Source organism: Cryptomeria japonica, chromosome 11, assembly GCF_030272615.1.
Source record: "Cryptomeria japonica chromosome 11, Sugi_1.0, whole genome shotgun sequence".
Taxonomy (NCBI): domain Eukaryota; kingdom Viridiplantae; phylum Streptophyta; class Pinopsida; order Cupressales; family Cupressaceae; genus Cryptomeria; species Cryptomeria japonica.
The window spans coordinates 601,030,344-601,043,678 of NC_081415.1; the positions used below are offsets into that span (position 1 = coordinate 601,030,344).

General features: G+C 38.3%; 1 protein-coding gene across 3 annotated transcripts in view; it reads left to right on the forward strand.

The window, feature by feature from the left end:
- LOC131038275 (DNA repair protein RAD5A) overlaps positions 1 to 13,335 on the forward strand; it is an 88,897-nt gene that overhangs the window by 52,237 nt on the left and 23,325 nt on the right. For all 3 annotated transcript variants that reach the window (XM_057970616.2, XM_057970617.2, XM_057970618.2), the window contains 7 exons: positions 8,361 to 8,483; positions 8,587 to 8,686; positions 8,799 to 8,911; positions 9,820 to 10,098; positions 10,363 to 10,563; positions 12,027 to 12,120; positions 12,203 to 12,274. In XM_057970616.2, coding sequence (XP_057826599.2) covers positions 8,361 to 8,483; positions 8,587 to 8,686; positions 8,799 to 8,911; positions 9,820 to 10,098; positions 10,363 to 10,563; positions 12,027 to 12,120; positions 12,203 to 12,274 — 982 coding nt within the window. The remainder of the gene's footprint in view (positions 1 to 8,360; positions 8,484 to 8,586; positions 8,687 to 8,798; positions 8,912 to 9,819; positions 10,099 to 10,362; positions 10,564 to 12,026; positions 12,121 to 12,202; positions 12,275 to 13,335) is intronic.

A 13,335-nucleotide genomic window follows, 5' to 3' on the forward strand; every position in this document is an offset into this window, starting at 1 on the left:
TTCGCTCTGGACCCTTTGGAAGGGTTAGGAGGGAAATTCAAGTTTTAGACTTGATCCTTCATTTCCTTAACTTCAATTCATCTTGCAAGGCAAAAATACATCACTCCACCTCCAACCACGCCATAGGAACCAATGTTTTGGCTTCACACAAGGAGAAAATAAGTGGTTTGAGGAATTTCGCTCTGGACCCTTTGGAAGGGTCAGGAGCAAAATTCAAGATTTGCTTGTTTTCTCTTACTTAGCTCCATTCTTCTCCACTTTGCTCTATCCTTCTCACTTTCTTCTTCTTGGACTCTCATCTTTGGATCCCTCTCTCATGAAGGCAACACTTGTTTGACCTCAAAAAGGCTTGAAAGGAGAATTTCGTTAAAAACCATGGCCAAGGACATGACCTATAGAGAATTTCGCTCTGGACCCTTTGGAAGGGTTAGGAGCAAAATTCAAGTTTTAGCTCAATTCCTTCATATTTGGTGGTCACAAGCTATTCAAAGGCATGCCTAGGGGTATCTCCAAGCTTAATTCACCCTGATCTACACTTGGCTTGAGACAAAATGGAGAGAAAAAGGAGATTTTGGGAATTTCGCTCTGGACCCTTTGGAAGGGCCAGGAGCGAAATTCATGTCTTGAGCTCATTTCTTCATTTTTTCAACTCCAATCTACCTCAAAAGGCAACGACACATCACTTCACTTCCATCCAGGCCATAAAAACCAAGGATTTGACCTCCTCCAAGGGGCAAATAGGTGTTTTCAAGAATTTCACTCTAGACCCTTTGGAAGGGTCAAGAGCGAAATTCAAGTTTTAGGACAAAATCCTTCACTCCTTCACATCCCATCACTTCGAAAGGCAAATACATGTTGATCCACTTCCAAATATGCCCAAGGAACTAAAATATTGGCCTAAACAAGGAAGAAAATGAGGTTTATGGAGAATTTCACTCTGGACCCTTTGGAAGGGTTAGGAGCGAAATTCCCAATCCTGGACAAAATCCTCACTTTTCAATGCTTTCATTCTCTTCCTAAGGCAAGAACATGTCCATTTACCCCTACTATGTCCAAGGAACAAGGCTTTTAGTCTAAACAAGGAAGAAAATGAGGTTTATGGAGAATTTCGCTCTGGACCCTTTGGAAGGGTCAGGAGCGAAATTTCCATTCTAGGTTGATTTTCATCATTTCATCACCTCAAACCTTCTTTCAAAGGCTAGAACACCTCAAGGTCACTCTAACCATGCTTTAGAAGTCCAAAACTTGTCCATGACAAGGAAGAAAATGAAGGTTATGTGAATTTCGCTCTGGACCCTTTGGAAGGGTCAGGAGCGAAATTCTTATTTGGGCTCATTTCTCGCCTTTTTCCTCCCTATTCACTGTCTTGGATATAACTTCTTAGGCCTCTTTCCATCATGATCAAGTGAATTTGCTCCTCAAGTTGGCATCTAGTTCAAGATTTTGTGAAGAAATAGGGTCATATGAATTTCACTCTGGACCCTTTGGAAGGAAGGGTCAGGAGTGAAATTCACCCTTTGGCTCAAATCTTGACTTCATTTTCACATTTCTTCATCCAAACAAGTGAATTGCCTTCAATAATACCTGGGAAATGGATTAGTTCATAGTTTTGATCAATGTAGAGTGTCCTATAGAGGAATTCGCTCTAGACCCTTTGGAAGGGTCAGGAGCGAAATTCCTATTCTAGACTCAATTCACCTTGGATTCGACTTGATTTTGCCTTAGACTCAACCCTTTGATGCATTTCCTTTCATAACTTTGCAAATTCGCTCAACCACTCACTGACTTAGGTGAAATTTTAGGTCCTTAGTGAAATTTCGCTCTGGACCCTTTGGAAGGGTCAGGAGCGAAATTTGACATTTTAGCCTCTCTGTCAGGATTCATATATGGAATATAACATTTAAGTATATGTCACTTATACTTTTAAGTTATATTCCATATGTATTGTTAGGATGTTTGAGAGTAGTTTCGGACCTCCAAGAGTTATAATGCAAAATCTAGTTTTTGGAGGATTCTTCAATTTTCCAGACTTAGTCAAATTTTAGGATCAGGATGACATTCCAGACTTCTCAAGGCGAATTCGCTCTGTCCTTGATGTAAGGGATGGGACCTAGGAGGATATTATGCATTCAACCAAGGTTTGATTTAGCAACTTGAAGTGCGACCAGATAGTACACAAAAAACACCCTAGGAATGATCTAAATTACCCCTAATCACTCAATTGACTTGACCTCTTGAGGATATCCACCTGACTCAAGCAGAGCCTGCTACCCTAATGAGCCCCCTGGCGACCCTTAAAATGAAAAAGGTCAATAGACAAGAACCTAAAAGACCTAAAAAGCAAACCCTAGAAAGCAGAAAGTAGGGGTCTTGTTGTGACGTATCCACACATCGCCCCATTACAAATGGGGACCCCTACTTTTTTCGCTTTGTGGGGTTTTGCTTTCTAGGTTTTAGAGTTTTGTTTGTTAGCCTTTGCTTTTCGAGTGTCGCCAGGGGGATCACTAGGATGGCAGGCTCTGCTTGAGCCGAGGTGAGTCTTTGGGGCCCCAAAATTAGGGTTTCTTTGAAAGTCTTCCTTAGGGCTTGGTTTTGCTCTTGTTGCTAATTGTGTCTTGCTTGGTGAGTGAGTATCATTCTTGAAGGTCCGAGCTAGGTCAAGTTGGTGAGTGATGAATTCTGGAATGTCCCGATCCTGAAATTTGGCTAAGTCTGGAATGTCCTAATCCTGAAATTTGGCTGTTTGGAATGTCTTGATCCTGAAATTTGACTGTGTGGAAAACTGAAGAATCCTCCAAAAACTAGATTTTGCAATATAACTTCTAGAGGTCCGAAACCACTCTCAAACATCCTGACAGTATATATGGAATATAACTTAAAGTATAAGAAATGTCACTTATACTTAAATGTTATATTCCATAAAATGATCCTGACAAAGAGACCAAAATGTCAAATTTCGCTCCTGACCCTTCCAAAGGGTCCAAAGCGAAATTCTCCATAAGACATTCTACTTTGACCAAAACCTAGAACTAACGCATTCCTAGGCTTGAATGAAGGTAAAAACACTTGTTTGAATGAGGAAATGTGAAAATGAAGTCAGGATTTGAGCCCAAGGATGATTTTCGCTCCTGATCCTTCTAAAGGGTCCAGAGCGAAATTCATTTTTCTCCACTTTGCTCTTTGACATGACCAAGTTTGTTGACTTTTGGGGCGTGATGGGAAGGTTTTGATGCACATTTGTCTTTGAGAGGAGATTTGAGGTGACAAAATGATGGAAATTAGCCTAAAGTAGGAATTTCGCTCCTGACCCTTCCAAAGGGTCCAGAGCGAATTCTTGAAAACACTCATTTTTCTTTTAGCCAAAGTCAAGACCAAGGTGGAAATGAAAGGAAAGTAGTCTATGTTTGCCCCCCAAAGAGGATGAGAGTTGGAAAAGTCAAGGGTCAAACCCAAAACATGATTTTCGCTCCTGACCCTTGCAAAGGGTCCAGAGTGAAAATCTTTGTAGCTCTTATTTTCCTCCTTATTTTGGCTAAGCTTTGGCATGATGGAGAAGGAATTAGTATGTTTTGGCTCTTGGAGGGAGTGGGATGCTTTGGTAGATCAAGATTTTAGCCTAAAAGAGAATTTCGCTCCCGACCCTTCCAAAGGGTCCAGAGTGAAGTTCACTATAAACTTCATTTGCTACTTGATTTTGGCATCAATCCTTGTTCCTTAGGTGAAAAATGATCTAAGTTTGCCTCTTGAGGTGGTTTGAAGTTTGAAAAGTGAGTGATCAAGCCTAAACTAAGATTTTCGCTCCTGACCCTTCCAAAGGGTCCAGAGCGAAAATCCTCCTAAGGCTCATTTCCTCCCTAGTTTGACCAAATCTTGATTTGCAAGGCATCTTGAAAGGAAGGATAGACATCTTTTGCCATTGCAAATGTTTGAAAGCATTGAAAAATGAAGGATTTTGAGCCAAATAGTGAATTTCGCTCCTTACTCTTCTAAAGGGTCCAGAGCGAAATTCCTAGAAACACCTATTTTTCCTTGGATAAGGTCAAGTCCTTGGGTTTTTATGGCGTGGATGGAAGTGAGATAGCATGTCTTTGCCTCTTGAGGTGGTTTGGAATTGGAGAAATGAAGAATCAAGCCTAAAAAATGATTTTCGCTCCTGACCCTTCCAGAGGGTCCAGGGCGAAAATCTACTTAGACCTCTTTCCCTTCCTTGTTTGACCAAATTTTGATGTCCAAGGCATGTTGAAAGGGAGAATGAACATGTTGTGGCCTTTGGGAATGTTTGAAAGAGTTGACAAATGAGTGTTTTAGCCAAGGAAGGAAATTTCGCTCCTGACACTTCCAAAGGGTCTAGAGCGAAATTCCTTACAAGCCTATATTTTTAACCTTGCTTGAGTTTAGACCTTGTTCCTAAGGTGAAGAGAGAGGAGATTTTACCTTGCAAAGAAGATTGGGATTGAAAGAATGATGATTTTGGTCTAGAAAGGGAAATTCGCTCCTGACCCTTCCAGATGGTCCAAGGCAAAATTGTGCAAAACCTATCTTTTCCCTTAGTTTCATGCCAAATCTAGTGTGGATCATGATTAAAGAAGGCCTTAGGAATGACTCCAAATTGCCAATGATTATCAAGATTGAAGGAATTGAGCCAAATGATGAAAATCGCGCCTGACCCTTCCAAAGGGTCCAGGGCGAAAATTCTTCAACCACCTATTTTCCCTTGCAAAATCAAGTCAAACTTGGGTTGGATGTGAGAGGAGAAGTGTTTTCTAGCCTTTTGAGGTGAATTCAACTTGAAATGATGGAGGAATAAGCCTAAAAAGTGAATTTCTCTCCTGACCCTTCCAGAGGGTCCAGGGCGAAAGTTCACCAAAACCACCTTTTTTCCAAATTTGTGACAAGACAATTGCAAACTTAAGTGAATTGGGATGGAAGAAGTCTTTAGGAGTAACTTCAAGTTGCTAGGAAACATTGAAATTGAAGGAATTGAGCCAAATCAAGAATTTCGCTCCTGACCCTTCCAAAGGGTCCAGAGTGAAATTCTAAAATCCACCTATTCCTTTCACATTTAGACCAAGCCAGGCTTGGACAAAGATGATAGAAACCCTTGAGATTGCCCTTGAATGGATTTTGGTCTCCAAAAATGATGATTTTGGGCTAGAGGAAGAAATTTGCTCCTGACCCTTCCAAAGGGTCCAGAGCAAAAAAACACTAAAACCATCATTTTCTCCAAATTTTGTGCTAAGTCAGGCCCGGACTAGGGTGAGAAAAACTATTTGGAATACCTTGGAAAGATGTTTGACCATCAAAAGTGTGAATTTTGAGCTAAAATGAGAATTTCGCTCCTAATCCTTCCAAAGGGTCCAGAGTGAAATTTTGGATAGGTCCTGTCCCTGGCTAGTTTTTTGAGCGAATACTCCTTTTTGGACCTTGTGAAGATCAAACCAATGTTGCCAAGTTAGAAGTGGATTTAATATGAGGGAGTCCAGATGAAGTGAAGTGAAGAAAGTGAAATTTAGTGTGAATAGGCAAGCAAAAAGTGAATTTCGCTCCTGACCCTTCCAAAGGGTCCAGAGCGAAATTCTTCAAAATCACTATTTCCCCTTTGTGTCAAGACAAAATTTTGATTCCTAAGGCATGAAAAGACTGGAGGGAGATTATTTAAGCCTTGCAAGATAAATTAAAAGTGAAGAAGATGGAGGAATAAGCCTAAAACAGGAATTTCGCTCTTGACCCTTCCAGAGGGTCCAGAGTGAAATTTCCAATTTCACTCAAATTGCTCATGATAGAGGTCAAGGCGTGGGTCCTTGGGCGCTGGAGGAAGGAAAACTATCATATGTTTGCCTTGGGAGGAGTTTTGGAGTAAACAAGTGATAGAATCATCTTGGAATACAAAATTCGCTCCTGACCCTTCCAAAGGGTCCAAGGCGAAATCTTTTGAAACTCCTATTTTTGACCTTGTTCGGGCCAGGCAAAGGGCTAGTTGTGAGGTAATGTTGAAAAGAGGTCTAAATTGGCCAGGAATGCAAATTTTGCTCCTGACCCTGCCAGAGGGTCCAGGGCGAAATTCTTATAGGGCATGTCCCTGGGGAGAATCTTGAGCAAGTTTCATTTTAATATCTTTTGTTGATGATTTAAGGTATAAAATGCTTTGTTAGAATAAATATATTATGTGTCCTTAATCATTTTATGGTTTGTCTTGCAGGTGAAAGAAGACCAGGCCAGGGCAAGGATGACCTCCTCCAGTCCAACATCAGCAGGGACGACCTCCTCCAGTCCAGCATCATCAAGGACAACCTCTTCCAGTCCAGCATCAGAAGGAAAGGTACACCATCCATCCTGCACATCAAAGACAAAGGAGGTCAAAGCAAAGGTCTGTTGGAGAAGCAGATAGTTTCAAAAGAGTTAATTAAAGTTAGCTTCTCAGCATCTTCAAATTGAACATCAACCAAGTTGCAAGTGTCAGACAAGGTGGCGTCCCAGTCATCATTTCTCCAGTTGGGTTGGTCCACCTCAGCGTGTCCAGATTCAATGTACCTGACTCATCAAAGATGACACAAATTTCGATGTACCTACCCCGGTTATCCATTGGTCGAATATTCCAGAGAAGACATGTGTCCAAATAATGCAATTATTTCATTGGCCAGAATTGAGTTTGTTGTAACAAACCCTAATTAGGGTTTTCATTGTAAAATCTCGGCCATTGATCTCAAGTTGATCTGAGCCATCAAATTATATTAAGGGCGCTATATAAACCCTGGCTCCTCATTTGTAAAGGCTAATAGTTAGTCCATAGCTAGAAGGTTAATAGTTAGTTCATAGAGGTTAGAATAGCTAATGATTAATAGCAAATAGAATAGCAGTTAGAGTAGAATAGGAAGAGAAGGCAAAGATTGTTGCCAAGATGTTGTAAAAGACTTGTAAAATTTCATTGAAGAAATGGTGAAATCTATGGGTCGATTCAACAATTTGTATGGTCTCTATACTTCTTAGATTTGATTTCATGTTATTAGATGAGTGGAAGAAATGTGTATGATTGATGGTGAAATTCATATATCCATACTACTAGCAGTTTGTTGATTGCAAACTTGCCTTGTGTAGTCAACTGGAATCATTCAGTTTAAGCTTAACTTCAATTGTCGCTTCTTCACTGACATGCATCAGCCTAATGGTGTCTATGCTTGTAGCGATGATCTGTACATCATAAAGTTTTCCTCCGAAGATCGCACTAACCTTGTGGAGATGGTCCTGGGATGTCAAAACAAGACTTAGTTAGAATTTCATCAAAGGTTATTCATTGCTCCTACATTCTTAGTGTCAGAATTAGATCCTTCCCTCGCCCTCATCATTTTTTCCGGTTTTTTTTCAAAAATCTAGGCTAGTGAAATCTTGTGATTCCAGCAATTCAGACGTTCAAGTCGTCGAATGTAAGTCCCCTTGTGATTCCAGCAAAATCACATCATACCACAGAGAGCTTATCCACGAGTAGAGAACCTACATACAAGAACCTTGGAGTTGTCTCGATTGATCCTTCGGCGAGATCTTCAGCAGTCGGGAAACTTTGCTCAAGAGAGGATAAGGTACCTTTAGGTATTTTATTCTGTGTTTGGTCGTGTACAAAATACACATCAACAGGTCTCCATTTGCAATGGGGCAATGTGTGAATACGTCACAACAAGAACCTATGGCTTTTTGTTTCCCCTTTGATTCCATTTCACTCATCTCAAAAGAGGGAAATGAAGGTAGTCTACTTGGACCTTGAGGCATACAATAAAATGATGCCCCCCTTAATCATGTCGATCCATCCTGAAACAGCTGAAAATCCCTAGGAATGTGTCCCCAGAGAATACTGGTATTTCTTCTAGTTTGAATATACAAGAGCACCCTTCTTTGCTTAGGAGATTACTGATTATTGGAATATACATCAGCATTGACAATATCTTTTTGGAATTCAGAGTTTGTTACCGAACCTTAAGGAATTTTGTATTCTTCAGGATCTAGTTCTACTTGTATCGAGAAGTTGGGGTAATTTCAAATGTGAAAACTACCTTTGTTCCGAAGATGCAAGCCCCAAAGAACAGGATCAAGATTTTAGTTTTCTAGTTTTCATTTAGCTGATGGGCCCATTATTTTGGTCTTTGGAAAAGAATTGTCAAGTCAGTGCAGTTAGATTATGATTTTGTTTGGTTTTGTTGTTAGTTCTGTTATTATTGTGATGCTTATATTTTTCATAACAAACAAACTTTCCAATTTTTGTGTAGTTCTATTTTAATAATTGCAATGGACTATTTTGCATACTTAATTGTGTATCTCCAATGCTAATCCACTTCCCATTTTTTGAAAAAACATATTGGGGTGGTTTATAGGTGGTACAAATTGATTCAGAAGCCATTTGAGGAGGGCGATGAACGTGGATTGAAGCTTGTTCAAGCTATCTTGCGGTCATTAATGTTGCGGAGGACAAAAGATACTACTGACAAGGAGGGCAGGTATATTTTTAGTTGATATTTTTGTTTCCCTGAAATTCTTAATCTCTTTTGACTTTTGAGTGATTGCTGAAGCCTGATAATATGTTTTTTCTTATGTATCCAGACCTATCATTGTTCTTCCTCCAGCCAGTGTCCAAGTAGTCTATTGTGAGCTTACAGAAACTGAGAAAGATTTCTATGGGGCCTTATTTAAAAGGTCTAAGGTGGGTGACTATGTGATATTTTTAAGATCTCTCAAAATCTAGCCACGGATTCCTGTATTTGCTTGATTGTTGTAACATTCATTTTAACATGTGGAGTGTACTTGCTTTGCAGGTCAAGTTTGATCAGTTTGTGGAACAGGGCAGAGTTCTCCACAATTATGCTTCTATTTTGGAGCTGCTTCTGAGGTTACGTCAATGTTGTGACCATCCTTTTCTTGTTATGAGGTGGGTTTAAAGTGCCTTGTACAGAAATTATGGACATGTCTATCGCATATTTAGATGCTGAGTGCCTTATTTTTTATTTGAATTGCTTGAATTGTAAGTCTATTAGAATTTGGAATCTTGTCCTGAATGTTTCTATGGTAGTAGAATATGCTAACAAGAAGGTTATTTGTTTTTGATCTAGGCCTAGTCATTTGCATTTCTGATGACCAAAAGAGAAATGGAACTGGCACAGGAAATTTGCATTGCTCTCTCAAACTTAGAAAGAAAAACAGTTTTCATATATAATTCTAAGTTATAAAAATGATAAGCACAGACCATATTTGTGTAAACCATATAACTAAAATGCAAGTACAAGCATAAAAACACACAATAACAATGTAAGCATGATAGATATAAGTATCATATTTCATTCCAAGTGGAGTGACAAGTATTGACCTCAAGTACATAAATTATATGTTTAAGTTAGCATGGAAATTTGGATTCTTTCAAAATCTCCTATGCTACAATCATCTGCCCTTTACAATTTTTTGTAGCTGAAAGTAGTTAAGGTTGAAAATTTGAAAGCTTTAACTTAACTGAAGTGTTGAACAAACTGAGATGAGTCAACAAATGTAGCAGGAACTCACACTACAATTTCAGATCTTTAAAAGGCAAGAGACTCCCTGTAGGTGCGGTAGGTACAGGAAATAAATTTTGAGTATTAGAAATACATGCTCCATTAAGTAGATATATTTTGTAAACATTTAGCATCTCCGCACAATATTGTTTCTGTCCGACATAGCTACTTAATGTTATAATCTTATGGAAACACATCTTGACGGAATTGCTATAAATTGCATTGCATTACACATTTATTCTATCGAAAGTTCTTGGTAAAAGATGTCTGATGATTGCTTTATTGTCATCAGCCGTGGTGATACACAAGAGTATTCTGATCTGGATAAGCTAGCAAAACGTTTTCTTAAAGGAGGTCAGCAGGCTGCAAACGGGGAATGTAAATCTGCACTTTCTAAGGCTTATATTCAAGAGGTGGTTGAAGAAATTCGCAAAGGGGAAAAGGCAGAGTGTCCAATTTGCCTTGAAGCTGTTGAAGATGCAGTCCTTACTCCGTGTGCACACTGCATGTGTCGTGAATGTCTTCTTGCAAGCTGGCGCAGCACTATGAGTGGGTCTTGTCCTATATGTAGGTATTGTCTTCATGACACCTACATTGTTTTTATTTTCACATTCTACTGATTTTTATCTGAGGGGTTATATGTATGTAAAAATGCTATAATTGATTATAGATGGCACAACACTATGGAATGGTCTTGTCCAATGTGTAGGTTGTCACTGTCAACTTTCCTCTCGTATATGTCACTTCATTCTCCTATCTAAGTGTTTGGTGTATGCAAAATGCTACAAATTAGTTCTAAATGTGTATATTGTGCATATCTTCTATCATATTTCAGGAAAGCATTAACTAGGCAGGATCTTATCACAGCTCCCAGAGAAAGTCGATTTCATGTGGATGTTGAAAAGAATTGGACAGAATCATCAAAGATTTCAGCTCTTCTACGACATCTGGAAGACCTCAGACCATTGGGATCTAAAAGCATTATCTTTAGCCAGTGGACAGCCTTTCTAGACTTGTTGCAAATACCTCTTTCCAGGTACTTCATTTTTCTCCCACTTAATCATATTGCAATTTCATGCAATATTTCTGTAAAATATGGCAATCCATGTTGCTAGATTTGACAATTACTTTTAACTAATATGACCATGGGAACTGGCTCAGTGGATATTTCAGATATTTCAGGAATATCGTTTTCTTTTTCAATACCCAATTTATGAATAGCCTTTCCAAATGCAGAACAAAGGAATTGGAAGAGTTCCACAAGAAGTTTTGCTTGTTTTAGTAATTCCTGTTCCTTTTGGGAAAATTTGACTTATGAAATGAACATTGTGTAGAGTTTGTTAATTCAGAGAATCTTCTATATCTATAGTAATCAGGGTTAGTAGGGAATGAATCTGAAGCGAAATACATGACAAGCTGCTAAATTTGTGACAAGACCTTACTTCCACATATCCTCAGTGAAAATATTAATTCCAAATGGAATTCCAAGATACATCACCATATTACATTCTAGGATCCACTTAACCTAGGACTTAGCCCAAGGTTGAGTCAAACTCAGTTAATCAGAAATCAGTTTTGTGATTACGACCTTGGCATCTGAACAAAATGAGGCATTGGCAAATAGAATTCACTAGTAAATACACGTTCAAGTGTTTATGGGTCATTCCCATCCTTTTTTTAATCTGTCCAAATTTGCACATGTCTAGACTGAGATATTTCTCTGATTGTTGCTGTTGAACTACAATTGCAATACTCCTCTTTTTTGTATCATTTTATTTTCCTATATGTTTGATTGAGGTACTCAATGAGCCTGATCAATTATTTTGAACCTCTTTTAACTTTCTAGCAGTGTTGACCACATTTTGGTCCCCCCCGCTTTCTTGCAGACCTAAAATTCTTCTTTATTTATATCCCTTTCTTCTTGTCAATTTGCTTATCTTTCATGTCAACGCTTATGCATTCAAACTTCAATCTTTGTATTATGTAATTATTTCTAGCTTCGAGTCATCATTATAATAGTAGACTATCCTACTAACATTGCTCATGTCCTCAATAAACATTCTGTAAAAACCTCTGCTTCTGGACTAATGCATTAACCCTTGTTTTGAAGTGTTTCATTGAGTTTTCCTATTGAAATTCCTTGTATTAATTTAAGTGGTTGGTATATGTATTTGCTACTAGGTGCATTAAATAAATACATTTTATTGCAGACCAAACTGCCAATAAAGAAATTCCTGTTTTCCTCCATCCATTTGTTGTTATTTGTAATTGTGTTCTTTTTGTGTTGTGTTCCATATTTGATATTTAAAGTATCTTTAAATTAGCAGCAAGGATTTCCCATATTGTCTGTTGTATTTCTCTTTGTAATGTACCTTTTTCATTTAGGTATTCTTATTCAAACTCGTGCTTTTCTTTTCTTGCTCCCACGGTTGTAGCACTCAATATGCTTTCTAAGAGTTATTCTTGCTTATCACATAAGTGCTTTTCCATTATTTGCAGAGGCAATTTCCAGTTTGTCCGCTTGGATGGGACACTAAATCAACAACAGAGAGAAAGAGTGATACGGGAGTTTAGTGAAAATCCTCACATTTTGGTAGGTTTATTTTTTTTACTACAATGTATGCCGATGAAAAATTGAATTAGGTGTTTCTATAATGTTGCTATTGCTTTTGCAGGTGATGTTGATTTCGTTGAAGGCTGGAGGTGTGGGAATTAATCTGACTGCAGCTTCTAATGTTTTTTTATTGGTTTGCTCTCTCTCTCTCTCTCTCTCTCTCACACACACACACACACACACACACACACACACACACACACACACACACACAATCAATCAATTTCTGCCTCTCTCTATCAATCGATTAATCAAGTGGATTCAAGATTTTAACCCTTACATATTGCCAAATAAGTGTATAGAAATTCTTGTCAACTCTCTTTTGTAATACCTATTTGTTGCTTTATTTTTCCTAATTATTAATGTATTGTATATAATGTAGGTTCTAGATTTTTGGCTGTGAAACTCTACAACTTTAATTAATTCAATAGGCTATATAATGCTGTCAATGTCAACAGAAAGGCTTATTTTATTTCACATTGTATTAAGTTGCTTCTGGGACAATTTATTCAGTAAAGTATGGACTGTTTAGAAACAAAGAAAAGATAGTATGCAGGTTAGGCCTTGTGTGTGCTAAAGTTTTTAATGCATTGAATTGCAACCTGGGTGAACACTGCACCTAGTGGCCATTTATTTTACTTGATCCATGTGGATCAGAAACATAACTACATTGTGCATTGTTTTCTGTTTAGATATTTTTATGGTTCCCCTTTTATTGTCAGTTAGATGAGCATATTTTGATTGCAAAACGGTAATAAGGTTGCAAATTATGCTTTCCAACCCTGACTGATTATGCATCCAAGCTTGGTTGTTGAACTATTTTCTGTTTATCATTCTCAAAAGGATTGAGCAGAGCTTTGAATTACTTGGAGATGTTCTGAAGAAGAGCCTGCTTATATAGAGGTTAGGAAATTGTGTGTTTATTTTTTGGTCCTTTGTTCCTTCCTTGGATCTGTAGTATGCATAGTTTTTACTTTTATTCTGGATGCCATGAGCAGTATTTTACCAGTTGACAAAACTAAATATGCTTTACCAATTGTCTACATCATCTCTTTTATGGTCTTCTTTTAAACTGTAGCTCTATGGTGAGCTGTTGGATATTTTACTACTCCTAAAGTCACCTCATCTAGTTTTTTGACAAATGTTCGACTTTTATCTGGATGCCATGAGCAGTATCATACCAGTTTACAGGAC